A 20,844-nucleotide genomic window follows, 5' to 3' on the forward strand; every position below is an offset into this window, starting at 1 on the left:
TATTGTCTTCTTACCTCCATGTGTAATTTTTGAAAAATAAATAAACAAATCAAACAAAAAAAATGTTAAGGGTAACCATCCTAAACAAATTCTCTTTTGTGGAAAATGTAAGTTTATTTTTATTTAATTTGTCACAAACTCCTGGGCTTATTCCAACTGGCCCAATCTCTATAATAAACTAGTGTCTACAACCCCGTCTTCTGTGTCTGTGTGCCGGAGGTCCCTGAAAACGCCACTTGGGTGGCGAGTGGTGACGAAACTGCCACAGACCATTAATGAGATGTAACTTGTGGAGCTAGTTCTGTCAAACAGCTTGACAGCTCCACACACTTCCACGCCCTTATGGGGCAGCCTATTTAAGAAGCCAATCCTTCCTGCTCCACCTGTTTTACTTACTGTGTTGCTGCACTTCTTTCACCCCCCCTGCATCCACCTGTTGGGCTTTAATCTTCTATCAAATGGGGGGATTCAAGTCATTCACTCCTATATTCCTTGTTTATTAAGTATGCCTATGTTTGCTGTACACCTATTCGGGAGTGATGGGCAGTAGAACCCATACGCCCAAACTCAAACATCCATTGACTTCCAATGAAAACACTCCCAAAAAAATAGGATGTTGGTTAAAAAATATTGCAGGTATCCTTTACCTCTGGGCGGGAGTCGAATCAATGGACACACGTACATTCCTGACTCCTAAGGGGGTATTTATTCCAAAGACACACACCGCATGAAAATATTTTTTGTCCTTTGCTTTCTAAAGGCCTTGGGGGTTCCGGAGGGGGTCTGGTTATGATTTCTCACCTGTATGGTAACGATGCGAGGCAGTGGCTGCCTGGTGTTGGCTCCTCCCTCGATTGCAATGCCCAATGTGTTGGCGTTCTTCTCCACACGGACCAGGGTGGCTGTGGGTAGTGGGATGGGGGAGCCCGTCTGTTGGGGGACTTAGACTAATTAGTACTTAGCAAGTACTGTACTGAGCACCATTATTAGTCAGCAATTTTTTGTTGAATTTCCATGAAGGTGGGAACACAATATAGAATATCTTTTCCCCTCAAAGAGCAAATACAGTGTCTAAACGTAGAGGGCAATTTGAGTCAAGAGCACTTTGTCATAGATTTAGCAGTCTATTTGACACTGTTAGATTATAATACTGAGAAGGTTTAATGTAAAGGCTCCACTTCAACGGCTTCTCCCTTCCTGGTTGGACAAGCCTGTCCATGCAAGCGCCCAATCGGCCCGTTAGAATGTGAAAGGATGCCAATGACCTCAAGTTCCTCTGAGCCCACAGCTGAGCCGGCTCGGCTGTGTGCTCTAACAATATGCTGCTGTGGTTCTGTTTTCTGTCCTGACCAATGCATAAGGCAATTCTCTTCCTAAAACCCTTTTCATGCACTTGCCTCCCCAAGCCTTTGAGAGCTGCAGCACCAAGGACTTAAGTGTATGATGCCACTGTGGAGTCGCACGTTATTTAATTGTTATTATATGCAGTATATACTGTTTGTATATATATATATATATATATATATATATATATATATTTATTTATTTATTTATATATATATATATATATATATATATACATATATATATAATATGATAATATATTCATCTTAATAAATGCAAAATGAGTCCTAGTGGGGTGCAATTCTTATGAAGAACAAGCAAAGAAAGAAGCAAATTTTGTTTCAGGAAGCAAATGTTTCAGGCATTTTAATTTTGTCATTATTCGGAACTCAGAGCTTAATTTTCTGTTCTGTGCAGCTCCTTTAATTCTATACATTTGATATGTACTTCTACAGCCCAGCTTCCCATTAACCCGCTTAGACTCCGTAATGGCAGCCAAATTATACGTTGACGCAAAAAAGGGCAACCAAACAATTTTATGTCAGGCGTCAGCAAAATTACAATATTATATCACAACATCGGCAGCAGAAGAATATTGCTCACTTGGAAATAAAGACATTGTGATAAAGATGCCTCACGGTGGGCTAACAATGATGTCTCTGAGCCTCACCTGTCTGGAGACCTGGGAGGTGGGGCCATGGGGGCCCTGTCGCTCAGCAGGGCCCTGCTGGCTCTTGCTGGGCCGAGGGCTGCCGTCCTTACTCATCCCACCGGCCTCAGCTATGTCCACCCCGCTGTCCTCGCTCAGTGTCTGGCCACTGTCTGACAGCTGGGACAGGGTGGCCCCTGCACCGGGACGGCTTGGATGTTATTATGCAAATGTGGCTCATGACTTTGGACAAAGGCAAAGAGAGACTGGACTAAAGACGATGGAGGACTCTTTTTAAACCAGAGAAAAACTCGGCCAAAGTTGGCCTGGTCTGTCAATACCTAATCACATTTGGGTTATGACGACACCTACCAGGAGGAACTTGGATTGAGGTTTAGGGTGCGACAGCATACGACTGAGTCCTCAGTAGCGCTACAAATTTTACTTTATATTTACTGGATAAACTGGGTGAACAGATATCGCTATTCATACTGCACTAGGCCCAATGGTACATTATTGAATATGAACCATTATATGCTTATATACTGTTTATCTAAGGTCACCAGATATTCATACTTTACTATTTATGAATACTGTAAATTACTGTATATTACAACAATGTATTGTATTCACAACAAATTGCATTTAAATACAGCTAATCATATTTAAAGTTAAATATTTAGAACTATAATTGGATAAACATTGGTTACATATGTATGGTGTTTGTAACACTTTTGCACATCAATTTATATTACATATACATAAAAAAAACCATACATACACACGTACGCACACACACGCACACACACACGCACACACACACACACACACACACACACACACACACACACACACACACACACACACACACACACACACACACACACACACACACACACACACACACAAATATTCATACATGCATCATGAATTTCTCCACAAGTATTAATAAAGTGTTTATATATATATATATACAGCAAAAATATGAATAAACAACGGATTCTTCATTTTCTTTCAAGAGAAATGGACTGGCCAATAATCATGTTTAGGAAACTACTTATTGATCTTTGAAGAAATGAAATCTTCAGAGATAGCAAATAACAAATTCTAGATGTTTCTTTGAACAAATTAAGTAACTCCCTAAGGAGAACATCACTGTTTTGATGCTCTCCACTCTGAAAGAAAACCATCAAGGACACCTTTCCTTATTTTAAGAATAGTGTTTTGTGTTCTGTGTTCTTGTGACCATAGCATAATAGTAATAATTCTCACACTTGTATACCTCTTTGCTGGGACTGTGGCCTGGTTTCCGCAGACAGCCTGTTTATGTCCACCACAGGGCCCCTTGGGTGGAGGGCCGGGGAGCAGGGCCGGTCGGGACTGCACGGAGGGGGGGCCGGCATGATGAGAGAGGGACACGGCGAGGGGCAAGGCGAGGGGTGAGGGGACGGCATGGGGGAGCTGGTCTTGGAAGAGGAGGCTGACCTCGTGGGGGCGCAGGACCTCTCGTAGGAAGCGGATCTGGCGCAGAGCTTTGCGGGGCCCTCCTGCCAGGCGGAACCGGGGGGCTCCCGACGGTGCAGGAAGCCCGGGCAGGTGTGGTGCACCGAGAAGCTGGGCTGGTTCTGGTGGCCAGCGGAATGGTAGTGATGGTGGTCGGGGTGGTGGTGGTGGTGGAGAGGGTGGGGTTGTTGGTGGAGTTTGGAGGCTATTGGCAGCGGAGGGGAACTCTGGCACGTGTAATGGAGGGAGCCCATTGAAGTGTGGTGGGGGTGGAGGCTCAGGCCGGGGTATGCGCCGGGTGCCATGTAAGGTTGGTGGGCTTGAGGGAGGGCCTTGAGGGACCTGTGGAGGCAGTCCTGGAACAGCCTGGTGGGGCCTGTGAACAGCAGGCTGGAGGCAGGCGGGGCCAGCCTGGTGGAGGGCCCCATGGTCAGCTCTCTTTGCGCGGAAGGATGTGGACAGGGTGGGAGAGATTCACCCAAGGCCCTCACATCATCCTCCATGTTAACAAGAACATACATTGACACGTTTGCATCTCTTTGCAAAGCTATAGTGACCATAAAGCGGTAAAAGCATACTCCATGACTTACCAGAGCAACATCTTGTAAGGCATTTACTCCTTCGTCATTTTCCATTCTGCCACTATGCGAGCTGTCATTCTGAAAGAAACAGCAAGACAAAAATAGCACTGAGACATTTCGAGGCTTTTTGTCTCCCCATACAGTGAATTTTTTACGCTTTTTAGGCTTCTTCACATTTTTTCCACATTTTGTTATGTTCAAGCCTTATTCTAAAATGTATTCATTCTCAATCTACATATAATACCCCATAATGACAAAGCAAAAACAGGAATTTTTTGCAAATTTATAAAAAATAAACTGAAATATCACATTAACATCAGTAAGACCCTTTGCTGTGACATTTGCAATGGAGCTCAGGGGCCTCCTGTTTCAACAACTTGATTTGAGTTCAAATTTATATAAATTTAAATCAATCGATTGGACACATTTTGGAAAGGCATGCACCTGACTATATAGGATCCTACAGTTGACAGTGCGTGTCAGAGCAAAAACCAAGCCATGAGGTTGAAAGAATTGTCCGTAGACCTGCGAGACAGGATTGTGTTGAGGCACAGATCTGGGGAAGGTCTAAAAACACTTCTGCAGAATTGAAGGTCCCCAAGAACACAGCGGCCTCCATCATTCTTAAATGGATGAAGTTTGGAACCACCAACACTATTCCTAGATCTGGACAGCCGACCAAACTGAGCAATCGGGGAAGAAGGGTCTTGGTCAGGGAGGTGACCAGGAACCCGATGGTCACTCTGACAGAGATCCATAATTAATTTGTGGAGATGGGAGAACCTTCCAAAAGGACAACCGTCTCTGTAGCACTCCACCAATCTAGCCACTCCACCTTTATGGTAGAGTGGCTAGATGGAAGCTACTCCTCAGTAAAAGGCACATGACTGCCAGCTTGGAGTTTGCCAAAAGGACTCTCAGACCATGAGAAGATTCTCTGGTCTGATGAAACCAAGACTGAACTATTTGGCCTGAATGCCAAGTATGGAGGAAACCAGGCACCGCTCATCACCTTGCCAGTACCATCCCTACAGTGAAGCATGGTGGTGGCAGCATCATGTTGTTAGGATGTCTTTCTGCGGTAGAGACTGAGAGACTAGTCATGATCGATGTAAAGATGGACGTAGTAAATTACAGAGAGATCCTTGGGAATGGGAGAAACTCCCCAAACACAGGTGTGCCAAGCTTGTAGCATCATTCCCACGAACACTCAAGACTGTCAGTGCTGCCAAAGGTGCTTCAACAAAGTACTGAGTAAAGGGTCTGAATACTTAAGTAAAAGTGATATTTACATTTTTTTATTTGAAATAAATTAGCAACATTTTCTAATCCTGTTTTTGCTTTGTCATTGTGGGGAATTGTGTGTAGATTGATGAGGAAATAAGAAGACGGCTGTAACATAACAAAATGTAGAAAAAGCGAAGGGGTCTGAAAACTTGTATCTGATGTATCTGCCTCATGAAACAACATTGTGCTCAAACGTCTCTTTTCTGTCCGATTGTTTCCTACTCAGCCGTTACTAAGTTGCTATCAATTAGCCAATATTAGAAATTTACTGGAGGTTATTATTTCACAACCATAGTAATTAACGTGTCAGCACGGACAATTACACAAGAGTGTTCTCTGAGGCACTCTGCGTCACCGGCTGGTTTTAACGGCGGAGACAAAAGAGGCCCCGGAGGCCAGAATGAGATCACAACTCTTGTAACATAGATCAGAACAACGCGACAAGTGTACTGTCGTGTCACCTTTGGCAGGACCTAAGGAAACAGCTCTGTCACAATAGGAGTCAAAACCCTGTGCTGTCTTAGAACAAGAATCCAAAAACAGTGTTATCAGATCTTTGTTCTTTTCCCTCCTTTGGGGATGTTTTTGCCAGACTGCAGTGCAAAGTGGATCGGAGGATGACCATCGCCTGGCAGAATGAGGTCTCCCTGGATTGATATGGCCAAAGTGATACATCAACGCAAACGAGTTGTTAACGCACCTCAGCGGAGAACAGGCTTCTGTTCTGAGACTGGCGCCAGGCTCTGGATATAAATGGATGGGTAAGCGGGAAAAAACGAATTTTCAGAAACAACAGCTTAAGCAAACTGCTAAGATTCAGCATGGTTTATAGGAGAGTTTTTCAGCAAATGCTTGAAATGTTAAACCTTGGGTACCAAAATCAGTTAATAATCCAAAATACATGATGGTAACTGTATGTAATACCATAATGGTAAATGTATGTAATGCAGAAGGGGGGATGCCATTGAAAAACATTAAATACTTCCAATGGGTAAGGTTATGCTAAATACACAATAGAAAAGACTTGCTACCAGGCTAGAAATTCTCATTTCCCCTTTACATATGAATGAACACTTAAATTTGCAAGCACATCTCACAGCCAGGATATCCACTTTGGATTTGCTTTAAACTGCAAACCACTGGTAACCAATCAGCAGCAGTATGAGACAGGAACAAGGGTTCACACAAAGGGGCTGTACATACAAAGGAAATAAAAGTTTGATCTTATAAATTTAATAAAGGCCCTCTGACAGATCTCATCTCTACCTGGGCCATCGGGACAGGTCCGGCACTGGCTTCGTGGACACAGTGGTTCTGCGGATGCAGCACTCCAAGACCTCCCTGCAAAGCGCTGTGAGCCTCCCGCTCGCGGTTGAGCACCAACTCGTCATACAGCTCAAGATCCTGGGGGGCCACCAGGGCCCTCACCTCGGTCAGCAGAGACAACTGGAACCAGAGGGGAACATGCACGACGGCTCAAAGCTCTAACAATTTCAACTTTCATTGTATCTCAACTTGGGATACATTTTTAGACGTGCAGCACACCAGGGGTAGAGTTGGTACCATTTTCGGTGTCAATGCTCTCTCCATGAAAAAAAATGGTTTGTGGGGTATTGAGCTTTTTGGCTGCTGATTACGTGCAAGCAGCTTCATGTACAGTACACTGGGGCTTTGTAGGTTGTACAATTTTCTGCTCCTACAGAAAGTTAAATTCATGTCAACCTATATTTTCCCTACAATGTAATTTTGTTCAAGTGGTGCTAAAGCTGTAATCTGTACCTTGGCGTGGGTATTGAAGAGCTCAAACAGGGCCATGGTCAGGGACTCCACTCTAATGTGTCCATCCTGGTACTCCTGGAGGTAGTAGACCATGGTCTGCCTCTCCGGCTCCGTCAACAGAAGGTAGGCCTGCTGCTCCAGAGTTACCTGTGCACCCGGACGCCCCACACCCCTACCCACCACTGGCTACAAGAGTTCATGGAATGTCCAAAAGGTGTATGGATGGATGGATGGAGGATGCAAAGTGGTCAGGAAAGAGAATGGTGAAAGGCGATAAAGAAAGAGTGAAAACAGTTAGCTACGTCCGCAAGCTTACAGTAGAAGTAAATTTACAAACAGCACTCAGTTTTTGAACCTGCTTTGAGTACCTCCCTCTTTCCCTACCCCACTCTCTTATCCTGCACACAACTGCAACAGCTGAGCTTATCGTGTCCAAAGAAAGGGAGCCACTTCAAAGCCTCTGGGTGCCTCAGTCATGACTCGCTTGCCCTGGAAATAGGCTCTCTCCCTGTTGGTAAATTGACTGGGTTTAAGCAACTTCCTGAGGCTTTAAGCCAAATGTAGATTAAGAGAAGAAAAAAGATTTTTGAAAGAATTAACTAAGCCCTGGAAGTGGGAAATGGAAGTTGTTAGAGGGAAGAATTTCAATGCCACCAATATTTTTCTGTGAATAGTTCCAACCAAATAAACAGTTGATTAGATGGGGGAAATACAGCGTTTAAAAAAGCATTGGCAAAATTGTACTCTGTTGGTTGGGTGCAGTGCGATGATGTGTATCACAACACAAGGTAATAAATGGGGCAGGACATAAAAAAAAACTCTTCCCAGTATGTCGAGCAAAAAACAGAAAATACAATTATGCACAGCCGAAGGCTAGAATGATTAAAGCGGGAATGAAAGGACAAGAAGGTCCAAAAAGAGCAAGATAATAAGTGGAATAACTAGGGGACTGGCCTCATTGCTTACTGTATTTAAACTTTATTTAAAGTGTGCAGATTGCAGCATATGACGCTCAGCTTCTTCGAGCTGGATGATAGCTGGCCTCATGCCTTCCGACGCAATAAAAGAAATTGAGTCTTCGGCATCAAGTCGGAGGAGGGAGGGGAAGGCGGCTTGGGAAGTGCAATGGAGTGAAGTCAATTGGATGAAGTCCAAATGTGATTTCTTAAGACATCCTCGGGGGACAGTGCGGCCAGAGGATCCATCTCAAAGAATCAGCCACATCAGCCTTCATTACAAAGAATCAATGATTGCTTCCACAGGGCTTAATGTAAAGGGGGTTTGTTCAGCTGGAACATGATGGGAGATTGGGGCGAGGTGGGTTGGGATGGGTTGGCCATCCTAGGATTGGCTGACGCTGATGTTCTGTGGCCAGTGAAAGACGAATACCCCCCCCCCTTGTGCTGCGTTGACTGCCTCTCGTACCTCCGCAGTGACCTTCTGCTTACGGTGGGCGCTCTGGTGTGCTGCATCATGGACAGCCCTGCAGTGGCTGCTGCAGACCATGTTCAACGCTTCTATAAAAACGTATACCTTCATTTATGCAAATTAGGGAATGTTTGATGTTTGCGGTTATTTCTGTGGTCATGGCCCAGTTATCGTCTTACTTGCAACACTTTCTTTGAAGCTGGTGTGTATAACCACTTTACAATTCTTCATAACTGCAGTTGAAATCACACAGAGGCAGGTAATGGTTTGTTGCGATATATATATGTATAGGTGACAAGGATTTTTCGATAATAAAAAAGTAGGAATACAGTAGCATAACACAGTTTGCCTATGAGGTGTAGCCTTATTTTTTGACTATGGAAAGTTTGTCTTCCGTGAGAAGCAGAAAAAGGGCTCAGTGGCCCATTGGGGCCATAAGCTGCACCTGCGTTGCAAATAGCTCACTCATTGTACTTCCCGTAGGAACGGACAGATGAGTCTCTGGAAAATAGGTGTGGACGCAAACTTCCATACACACCGAAAAATAAAGACGCTAACTGAAATTGATAAAAGGTTGGGAAACACTGCTTTAGTGATTGATGGTTCTTTGTAAAACCACACAGCTCTTTAACAAATTTGTTAAGGACATTATTTTTCTGTTTGTAGATTTAATGGGAATCCAAGCATAGCAGTTATTTGAATATTGACCGCTACCAACTCATGCCCCTTAAAGGGGAATATGGTAGTTGATTATAGAATTGATTGTTATTCTAGTTATTTTTGTCTTCTGCTTGTAAAATAAAGAATACCTTGTGGAACTGAGCCTTAGTGCAATTAATTTGGTTATATAAAATTGAGTTATTCGGCTTACTGTATGAGAATATACTGTATATATAACAGGCGTATCAAGAGGTCATCCTTTACAGTGCTTTTTTGTTTTGTTTTTCAAGAGATGACAGATGTCACGATAAGCGCGTAATGAAACTAATAAACCGGGATGACTTATTGCTACTACATAAACAGCTGTAGTACACCCCTGTGTGTTGTAAAGAAAGCAAAGGTTCTATAAATCTTTTGGATGTAAAATCAATCACCGTTAAAGGGGCAAAACAGAGCTCCAATGTGATTTTCCATTGTGTATGCGAATCTGCCTGTATCTGTTCCTGTACTTTGGGAACTTAAGGTGTGTGTAGAATTCCCTGGTGTGAAAACAGATTTCTACACTAGCTGGGATGTCCTATAAATCCATTACATTTCATTTCATTTAGCAGACGCTTTTATCCAAAGCGACTTACAATTGTTCAAACACAGATGGACGCAGCCATCAGGAGCAATTAGGGGTTAAGTGTCTTGCTCAAGGACACTACAGCAGTCTAGCAGGAGCAGCCTGGGATCGAACCAGCAACCTTTAGATCACTAGACCCACCAGCTCTACCGCCTGAGCAACCACCCCCTATCCAATGTGCAAATGGATGGATCCCATACTTCCATTAAACTGACTAATAAGGCTAGTTGATATGCACTGCCACTCTGTTCACCATAAGATGACCCAAGCGTTCATGCAGAACACATTCGGCATTCATAGGAGGATTTCATTAAGACTGACGTCTTTTGTTCACTCTCCCTAATTCATTAATTGTTAGCCAAGGGCTATGGAAACGGCCATCTGACCTGCATTAAAACCAACATGGCTATCTATTCAAATTCAAATTACAAATCTCATTAAGGCCGGGGCTGCCAGAGGCGTAGACATTTTTGACCCGTTTTGACAGAGCCCCCCCCCCCCCCCCCCCCCCCAAAAAAAACAAACAGCTGTTGGATTATAAAAGAGCCTTTGATGTAGATCAGGTTGCCACTTTTGTATGCATTTACATATGGCCCCATATGTTTAGAATGCTATTAATAAAAGTAGCCGTAAGCTGAGCGATAGCGGAGGATGAGAGAGGCACAGGGGACCAGACTGCCTAGCTAGCTATTGTGTCCGGGTCCTTAAAATATTAATTCAGTCATCTTATTTTAGCTCCTTAAGTATATACTGTCGACTGACTTCAGCTAGAGCCCACAAAGACGACTGCAGTGGTCAGTGGTCCCTGTTCCCCATGGCCCAAATAGCACAGAGTTGGGCAAATTCAGAAAGAATGGATTGTGGCCGCTGATAGCACCATGAATTGCGAATCAATTGCGCCCGCTATCTGCGGCGTCTCAGTGCTTTACAAAAGATATTGCACTTATGAAATGCCAGCGCAAACACACCCATGAAGTTTTGTTGCTGAGTGGAATTTGTCCTTGTTTTGCGTCTGTGACTGCGCCACAGTTATTCATGTGGCAAGGTAAATAAGGGCAATTGGGGCAACAATTCAAATAGCTCACTCACACCGTCTCCCAATGTGTCTGATTGCAAAATACCTGTTAGAAAGGGGCCAATTTAGCACCAAATGTATGAATAATACCCAATTCAAATACATGCAAATAACAGCAGCGCAATGAGACACAATTTAGAGGAACACACTGCCTTCAGGAAGGAAAAGTATTATATTTCTGTCACAACATAACTTCAAAGGTGTAAGACAAAATACCACTGGGGAATGGGTGACAGAAGACGTTTTAAAATGTCTTGTCATCACCACTTTGAGCTATTTATAACATGTTTGTTTGGGGTATGACCCATCATGGCATCCAAACAGATACGGTCGATGATATTGCTCTGATCAGGGTCCACCACATTTTGGGAGATTTGGTTTCCTTAATGCAAGATTGGAAGATTGATCAGTGAATTTGTAAGGACTATTTTAGCCACCAGAAAGAGTCAGACAGAGACAGAGGCAGTATCTTATAATGGAGAAAGAACTTGCTGAAAAAGAACCAAGCTATACTTACGTGTACAACATTGTTGGGATACTCAATACAAAGCCTGTTCATGAGGAACAAACCGCAAATGACCATTGAACTGTGATAGTTGGACCATTGCAGGCATGAGGGAGGTGGTTCGGTGAACTGTTGATAAACTGGTGCATAGCTCATAATGTTCTGATGAGTATACTGGCACCTTAAAAAGGGAAGTTTAATCTTCCCAGAGTGGCAAGAGTCTGGCAAGCCTTCAGATGTGGTCGACGGCAGTGGTGTGTTCTGCATGTCAAATAGCCATATTTCATTATTTGCCTTCCAAGGCAGAATGACTAGCGTGCTGACTGGATACATGTGCTCATAAAGATTGAGTGCACATTAAATAGAACCGATCAGAGTCCAGTTTGGAAGAGTGTACCCTGTAGAGCCTTGTTCATCTCGCTTACCTTTACTAATGCAGAAGGAGCTCTTGCCGAGGATGGTCTGTAACACAATACAAAAAAGAAGTTAGAATATATAACTGATACCCTATTTGACACTAACACACACCGGGCAATTGAACCCATAATAAGAGCAAGAATCAACATGCTCACGCATCTCGCTAATTTTCGGTTGAGGGGCGTTAATAACGCAAAATAAAAATTGTAAAGCAGACCTTAAGCCTTGGGCGGAATTGAGAAGACATGAGTTTAATACAGTGCAATGCCACTGTGTATGATGATGTATGGTTTCTAAGGCAGTGGCAGGCGAGGGGGGGGGGGGGGGGGGATTTATACCTAGCAGAGTTCTCAATTAGGCCCTGCTCCATTAGGGATTGTGAGGGAGAGAGCTGCAGACGGGCAGATAGAGAGCAAGGGAGAGGTAGGAAAAAGAGAGAGAGGGAGTCTTGACATGCTGCCTCTCCATAATAAAAAACAAAGACAGGGACCTTCTGTGAATTAATGCAGTGCGTGGCCTTGTGAAATTTCAGCTGCGTTCAGCTCTTGACCCGAGTCCAGGAGTTGTTAAAAATAATCTTGGCTTCAGTTGAAATCTTTCTGGCAGATTAGTGCAGGGACTAATGCAGGCAGGGTCTAATGCATAGGTCTAAAGGCAAGGACTAATGCGCCGTCGTTACTCAGATAGAGTCAGGTGTGTCAGGTACGCTTATCTAAATCATGCCAGGCTGTGAAACACTTCTCTGGGAGTCAACATTTGACATCTTAGCAGAATAAAGAAAAATTAAATAGAAAATTAAATTAATTAATAATTAAAAATTAAATTACAGCCATTTGACCTTTGCTTGCAGACTTTTTCCCATCAGCAATGCAAAGAAAGTAGGCACAAAACAGCTTTGACGGAAATTTTGTAGTTGTATGAATGACAACAGACAAGTAAGTCCACAATCCTTGTATCCTTCACTGGCCCCTCTGATGAGCCATTACTTCCTGCTGTCCTTGGACCGTACTCACTTATATTGTGTCCCCACATGAGAGAGATTCCCGTTTGTTAGCGTCCTTGGATAAATTCACCTCGACCGCTTGAGTCAGCGCCTCACCTAGTTACACTAGCAGCGGAGGAGGCGACCCCGGCCCGGCCGGGGGTGGGACTAGCTCCGCCTGACAGCGTCATGGGCATTGGCATGGCGGCTGCGCTCTCCGCTACGGCTGGACTGTTCGCGATCCATCGCGTTTCGTCCACAGCAGTGCGGGCGTGGGGCAGGCGGCCCACATCCCTCACCCTCACCAGCAGGTGGCGGCCTGTCTTGAGAATGTGGACGGCCTCGTCGTGGGAGATGACAACGAAGCTACGGCCGTTTACCTCCAGTAGCTGGTCGCCAACCTGGAAGGATGCGGGATGGGGGGGGGGGGTTGCAGGTTTGTTAGGTCAACACGTAGACAACAGGGCAAAAAGGATCTTCTTAAAATGATCGGCCACATAAAATATCTCTCTGTATATTCGGTATTCGGACAAATGACAAATATTTAGACCAGATGTAAACCAGTAACCCATGGCAGTAAGCCATGATGCTTATGGTATTGTTTTTCAACCACTGTGAGAGCTTGCCAGGTGTGCTGTGAAAATATTTCAAATTCCACTTAAAATAAAACATAAAACATAAATAAAACATAGAAAATGGAAACTAGCTCTTGTGTTGCAAGATTAAAATTGCAAGACTGCACTAATTAATCTAATTCATCGCCTCCGGTTAGAATAGTAGTTTCTCATTGAAGGTGAGAACTATAAATTGCGACGGAAGGTTCAACTCTTTTTTGAGATTCGATGATTGACGAATCACTCAGTAATGAGCAAAGAGTCGTTTCAATTTTCCGACTCTTCATTAGTTTTGATTCAGCTTAATTGTGAACAGGAGTCAGAGGAGTCGAGTTGGCTCTGAGTTGTGAATGGATGTGTCTCCCATGAATTATTTGATTCTGTCAAAAATATATATTTTGGTGGAATGCAAAAAGTAGGCCTGTCACATTCAATATGAATTACACCAAATGCCTAGACCCCTTTTTGCCTGGGTCCTTAATTTAGCCATAAGTCATTATTTTCAGTTTGTAAATCGATTTGCTTGCAAACTCTTTTGCCGGAGTGACTCCAACCTACCAAGTCAGTTAAAAGATTAATTCACAACGAACGAATCGTTGGCTAATTGTTTTGCATCACTATTAGTAGGGATAGAACCAACTGTTCTGCGGGTCTGTGATGTTTAGTGGCAATATTAGTGGTTAACAGGATAGTGGTGCGCAGACCTGTTGTTATGGGCAGGCCCCAGGGGGCCAGGCCCGCCCATCCAGGAATTTGGCCCACCCTAAAGAGAGAGCGATAGGGGTGCAGAGGAGCAGAGATTATGGGTGATTCCCTCCAAATAATACAAACTAAAATACATTTTAAAATATGTACTATTATAAAAATAAAACACCTAAAATAAAAACTGTGTTTTTGTTTTAGGTGTATTTACTTTAATCCTTTTCCATATTGAATGACACAAAATAAGCCCCGTGCATAACGGGGACACTATCTCAGTCACTCTCTTACCTCCTTGTTTGGCACGACAGTATCTGATATTTGCAAACAACCACGTTAGTGTATGTGTATGCTACACTTTCGTTCTTTCTCATTTATGCAGTGCATATCATGCAATTAATCATGCTTCCAGTGCCAGCAGAATCTGTAACCAGCATGAGCTGCTGTAGTTCCTGCTACAAGAATTTATTTTAATGACAATGATCTCTGTCATTTCCTTTGCATGTGACCCATGGAGCAGGAGTTGCTGGCAATTGAAACCTGATACGTCTTTGCACATGACATGATACATGATATGGAGACTTCTTTTTACCCTCTTGTAGTTTTGCATCTGAATTTCAATTAAAAGCATAAATAAAAAGGAAAAAAAAATCCATTTATACAAAAGCAAATAAGTAAATGCAAAAAATCACACACACACACACACACACACACACACACACACACACACACACACACACACACACACACACACACACACACACACACACACACACACACACACACACACACACACACACACACACACACACACACACACACACACACACACAAACAGCCTCACAGCAGAGAGGGCACATAGTGGCCAGAACTGAGAACTCCCTGAGAATTGTTGACTCAATACAGATGAGATTTCTGGTTCCGGTGAGAGCTACCACTTCCAGTTCCGATGACGTCTTCGCTCGTGCGCTGTTGCTGCTGCTGTTGCTGCTGCTATTATTGCTGCTGGTACAGTAGCCGCTAGTGTTGTTATTGCTGCTGGTGGTGTTGTTGGTGCTGCTAACCTTATACCTAAACTTAACCATCTCTGCCCTTATACCCTAATTTAAATATCTCTAACTTTGTACCTCAACTCAACATCCCTAACATCTCTAACCTGAGTGACTTTTCCGGTTCCGAGAGCGCTACCACTTCCGGTTCCAGTGAGGTCTTTGTGTATGCGTTGCTGTTGTTGCTCCAGCTTTGGTTTTGCTGTTGTTGCTGCTGGTGTTGATGTTGCTGCTATTTCTGTTGCTGTGGTTGTTTCTGTTGTGATATTACACTTAGAGGATCATAAGAAGGGTGTGTTTTCGGAGAGAGAGAGAGTCATAAGGATCTCCCTCCTGAGGTCTGATTGAAAACTTGACACGTAACTTAGGGTCGCTAATTAAAGGACCGTGACTGGATTAAGATGAGATGGTACACACAGTTGAAATTTCCGATTCCGGTGAGGGCTACCACTTCGGGTTCCGGTGACGTCTTTGCTGTGCTTTACTTCATTGAGATGAGATGGTACACACTGTTGACTCAATACAGATAAGGAGATTTCTGGTTCCGGTGAGAGCTACCACTTCCGGTCCCGGAACGTCTTCGCTTGTGCACTGTTGCTGTTGCTGTTTATGTTGCTGCTGTTGTCTGCTGCTGGTATTGTCACTGCTGGTGTCGTTGCTGCTGCTGCTGGTGCTGTTGTTGGTGCCGCAAACCTTATATCTTAACTGGTGTTGTGATTGCTGCTGCTAACCTTATACCTAAACTTAACTCTCGCTTAACTTATACCTCAACATAACGTAACCTCATACCTCGACTTAACCTACTCTAACCTGAGTGACCTTTCCAGTTCCGGTGAGAGCTACCACTTCCAGTTCCGGTGACGTCTTTGCGTGTACGTTGCTGCTGTTGTTGTTGCTGCTGGTCTTTTCTGTTGCTGATGCTGCCACTGTGGTTGGAGTCACTTTTCTTGTTGTTTTTGCTGTCTTTGTTGTTGCTTTTGTTGTTGCTGTTGTTTCAGGGGCATTATTTTGTAATGACCGGCTGACAACTACGTTCTCTCTTTCTTTTTTGTACTTCTTTGTAAAGCGCATTGTGTGGCCCTGGTGTGAAATGCGCTCTATAAATAAAGTGTGACTTGACTTGACTTGACTTGTCATGACATGTGTTCCATCTGCTCTGGGCTTGTTCCACCTTGCCCACTTTCTACAATAAAACTGGTACTTTTCAACCCCATCACCTGTGTCTCTGTGTCAAAAACTGCCAAAAACAGTTCTTAGTATTATGGCTTACTAATAACTTCTTGTGAACAAATTGTTGTAGCAAACAAATTATTTTGAACGACTCAGGAGTCAGGAGTCACGCCGGCAAAAGATTTAGGTGAGTGAGTGAATCTTCAAATCATAAACTGAAAATAATTACAGAGGATTAAATTAATGTCCCAGGCAAAAAATGGTCTAGGTGTTTATCACAATTCATTTTGAATGTGACTGCTGATTATTGTGAGAATTCCATTCACAACTTGGAGCCAAAGCAACTCATCTGATTCTCGTTCATCATTCGCAAGAGATCCTCAGTCGTTCACCACGCAAAGCGAAGAGTCAGAAACTGGAACGATTCTTTTACTGAGTCAAGAATGAATCTCAAAAAAAGAGTCGAACCTTTCGTCATTACAAATAGTCCTCACTTTTTGAGCGAAACTCGTTCTGCGGGTGCTAGTATTCTGTCTGGAACTGACAAATTTGATGAACAAGCACAGTCTTGCAATTTTGGTCTTGCAACACAAATGTAATTTCCATTCGTTATATATTTGGAAAGTGGAATTTGAAACATTTCGCTGACTCCTGGCGATCTCACAGCACACTAGTGGCTGAAAAACACTGGTTCAACCTGTGATTTTGTATATATTGTTCATTTTTTGATAGATACTGGTGCATTGATTAACATGTTGGCTTTGTTCAACTCCACACATTACACTGGCTCCATTGGTTCAATTGAAAAAACAAGTCCTTCTGATCCTCTGCTAACCAGGCCATGGTGTCCTGTATTTTGTTTGTGGAAACAGGGATTTGTTGAGATGTTGAAAATTATTGTATGAGAGGTTTGTAATTATTTTCCAGCTGCCTCATTGAATTTTTTTTCTTCACTCTAAAGTTCCTTTTAAATGCAAATGATGTGACCAGAAGTGTTTTGTTGACATGGCTCTGGGCTGTTCTGGTACTGTACATCATAACATGTACTCTTTGAATTGGCTTCAAAGGCCACCTCGGTTTTCTGTATACAACTTGCACCAAATTCGACACTGCATGTCCTTGGGTCCCCAGCAATACTTATGATATTTCACACTTGGTCCCCCAAGTGTGAAGTGGCTTGGATGAATGGTTGTCGAGATAATCAAGGGACATACATACATACAGACAGACAGTCAGACAGACACACACACAACATACAGATAGACAGACAGATAGAGAGACAGATAGACAAAGATCTCTAGATTTCTAGATAGACTAGTTCATGCCCGTTCAATACACCCGCCAAGTGTGAAGAGTGAAGAAGTGAAGTATATATATATATATGTATATATATGTATATATATACATATATATACGTATATATATATATATATATATAGATACTATATATATATATATATATATATATTTATTTTTTTTCCTCCCTTGAGCTATTTCATGTATTACTAAGGCACTCTCAGCGAGTCACCACAATACATTGTTGTTGTTTTTTAATAATTGATTTGAGCACAAAAACAGTGAAACAGTACTGAAACTTTACTGAAACATCCATCAATCCATCAATCCATCCATTTTCCTCTGCTTATCAGGGGCTGGGTACGGTGGTAGCAGGCTGTGCAAGGAGCTCCAGGCCTCCTTCTTCCCGGTAACGTTTTCCAGTTCATCCTGGGGGACCCCGAGGCGTTCCCAGGCCAGTTGGGATATGTAATCTCTTCACCCTGTTCTGGGTCTCCTACCAGTTGGACGTGCCCGGAAAAAAGGCCTTCTCCAAAGGAAGGCCCCAGGAGGCATCCTGATGAGATGCTGAACCAACTCAACTGGCTCCTTTCGACGCGAAGGAGCAGCGGCTCTACTCCAAGCTCCCTCCGGATGTCCGAGCTCCTCGCCCTATCTCTAAGGCTGAGCCCAGCCACCCTACGGAGGAAACTCATTTCGGCCGCTTTATTCGCGATCTCGTTCTTTCGGTCACCACCCAAAGCTTATGACCATAGGTGAGGGTTGGGACATAGATGGAGTGGTAAATTGAGAGCTTTGCCTTCTGGCTCAGCTCCAGTTTCACCACAACGGTCAACGCCCGCATCACTGCTGACGACGCACCCATCCGCCTGTCCATCTCACGCTACATTTTCCCCTCACTCGTGAACAAGATCCCGAGATACTTGAACTCCTAACCGTCCCAGTGCGTGCTGGAGGTCATGGTCTGATGAAGCCAACAAGACCACGTCATCTGCAAAAAGCAGAGATGCAATTCTGAGGTTCCCAAACCAGACACTCTCCTCACCTCGGCTGCGCCTTGAGATCCTGTCCATTCTGTGCCGAGAATACGAACACAGCTCTCACTTTGGTTGTACAAGGCCCGGATGGCTCGTACCGACGGCCCAGGTACCTGGTAAAAATTGGAAACTGAAGAGGCGTGTCAACCAAGACAGCCCAACAATGTCCAGAGCCTTCAGCATCTCAGGGCAAATCTCATTCACCGCCGGCCCCTTGCCCCCGAGGAGCTTTTTAACTGCCTCAGAGACCTCTGCCAGGCATATAGACGAGACTACCCCTGAGTCTTCAGACTCTGCCTCTTCCCCTGTGGACGTATTGGTTTGGGTTCAGGAGTTCCTCAAAGTGCTCTTTCCACCGCCCGACAATATCCCCACTCCGGGTCAGCAGTTCTCCTCCCCAGCTGAATACAGCCTGAGCCAATCCCTGCTTTCCCTTTCTGAGTCACCGAACAGTTTGCCAGAACTTCCTTGAGGCCAACCGAAAGTCCATCTCCATAGCCTCTCCGAACTCCTCCCACACCCGGGTTTTTGCTTCAGTGACCGCCGAAGCCACAGCCCATCTAGCCTGCCAGTACCTGTCTGCTTGGCTGTCCTTCTTCAGCTTGAAGGTTTCCTTGACTGCTGGTGTCCACCAACGGGTTCTTTGGTTACCGCCACGACAGGCACCGACTGCCTTCTGACCACAGCTACTAGCAGCCGCCTCTGCAATGGAGTTTTTGAACATAACCCACTCAGATTCCATGTCCCCAACCTCCCCCGGGATGCTTGAAAAAAGTTGAAGACCACGCGGACAGGGGCATCCACCAGGCATTCCCAGTTCACCCTCAACACACGTTTGGGTTTGCCAGGTCTGTCTGGTGGCCTCCCCCGCCATCTGATCAAACTCACCACCAGGTGGTGATCAGTTGACAGCTCTGCTCCTCTCTTCACCCATGTGTCCAAGACATACCGCAGCAGATCTGATGACACGACTACAAAGTCGATCATCGATCTTTGAGCAAAGGTGGTCTGGTATCACGTACACTTATGAGTTATGTTTGTTATGGCCAATCCATGACTAGCACAGAAGTCCAATAACAAAGCACCACTCGGATTCAGATCAGGCAGGCCATTCCTCCCAATCACCCCCTTCTAGGTTTCTCCATCACATTAGCGTTGAAGTCTCCCAGTAGAACTATAGAGTCCCTAGGCAGAGCCCCTTCCAGGACGCCACCCCAAATACTGGTGGTGTTCGGTGCATAAGCACACACAGTCAGAGCACACACAGTCAGAGCTTTCCCCTTAGCAACTTGCAGTCGCATAGAGGCGACCCTCTTGTTCACTGGGGAGAACTCCAACATGGCGGCACTCAGCCGGGGGCTCGTGAGTATCCCAACACCCGCCTTTCACCCTGGGCAACTCCGGAAAAGGAGAGAGTCCAGCCTCTCTCCAGGTGTTGGGTTCCAGAGACAGTGCTGTGCATAAAGGTGAGCCCAACTATATCTAGTTGGTACTGCTCCACCTCGCACACCAGCTCCGGCTCCTTCCCCACCAGAGAGGTGACATTCCACATCCGTAAAACTAGTCTGCGATGCCGAGGATCAGCAGGCCCAGGCCCCCGCTTTTGCCCGCCACCCAGCTGTCATTGCACCTGACCCCAACACATATCCCTGCAGACGGTGGGCCCACAGGGTGGCGGCTCCATGATATTTCTTCAGGCTATGCCCAGCCGAGCCCCATGGGTCAAGGCCCGGCCACCAGATGCTCGCCGGCGAGCTCCCCTCCCAGGTCTGGCTCGAGGAGGGGGCCCCGGTTTCCCTATTCCAGGCGAGGTACCATATTGCCTTTGGTGTTTCTTCATTTGGGTCCCTACCAGGGGCTCATGCCCCCGACAACACAGCTCCCAGGGTCACAGGGACACACAAACCCCTCCACCACGGTAAGGGGCGATTCTTCGGGGAGTTGGGGTCCTTTAAATCACTCTTTGTCTGGTCCTTCCCCTGGGACCACTCTGCCTTGGGAGACCCTACCAGGGGCTAATGTCCACCAACAACACAGCTCCCAGGGTCACAGGGACACACAAACCCCTCCACCAGAGTAAGGTGGCAATTCTTCAGGGGGGTCAAACAACGAGACCATTAAAATAAGGGATCTTCAAAAACCTC

At 44.8% G+C, this 20,844-nt stretch overlaps 1 protein-coding gene across 1 annotated transcript in view; it reads right to left on the minus strand.

The window, feature by feature from the left end:
- Positions 1–20,844, minus strand: part of LOC307233104 (whirlin-like) — a gene marked incomplete at both ends in the record, with an annotated part of 80,752 nt that overhangs the window by 1,722 nt on the left and 58,186 nt on the right. Inside the window, 8 exons of the mRNA XM_080004317.1 lie at positions 802–930; positions 2,015–2,190; positions 3,276–3,993; positions 4,087–4,155; positions 6,631–6,810; positions 7,144–7,329; positions 8,569–8,638; positions 12,953–13,236. Of these exons, the coding sequence (XP_079860443.1) occupies positions 802–930; positions 2,015–2,190; positions 3,276–3,993; positions 4,087–4,155; positions 6,631–6,810; positions 7,144–7,329; positions 8,569–8,638; positions 12,953–13,236 (1,812 nt within the window). The remainder of the gene's footprint in view (positions 1–801; positions 931–2,014; positions 2,191–3,275; positions 3,994–4,086; positions 4,156–6,630; positions 6,811–7,143; positions 7,330–8,568; positions 8,639–12,952; positions 13,237–20,844) is intronic.

This window comes from Zeus faber (assembly GCF_960531495.2).
Source record: "Zeus faber genome assembly, chromosome: 7".
NCBI lineage: Eukaryota > Metazoa > Chordata > Actinopteri > Zeiformes > Zeidae > Zeus > Zeus faber.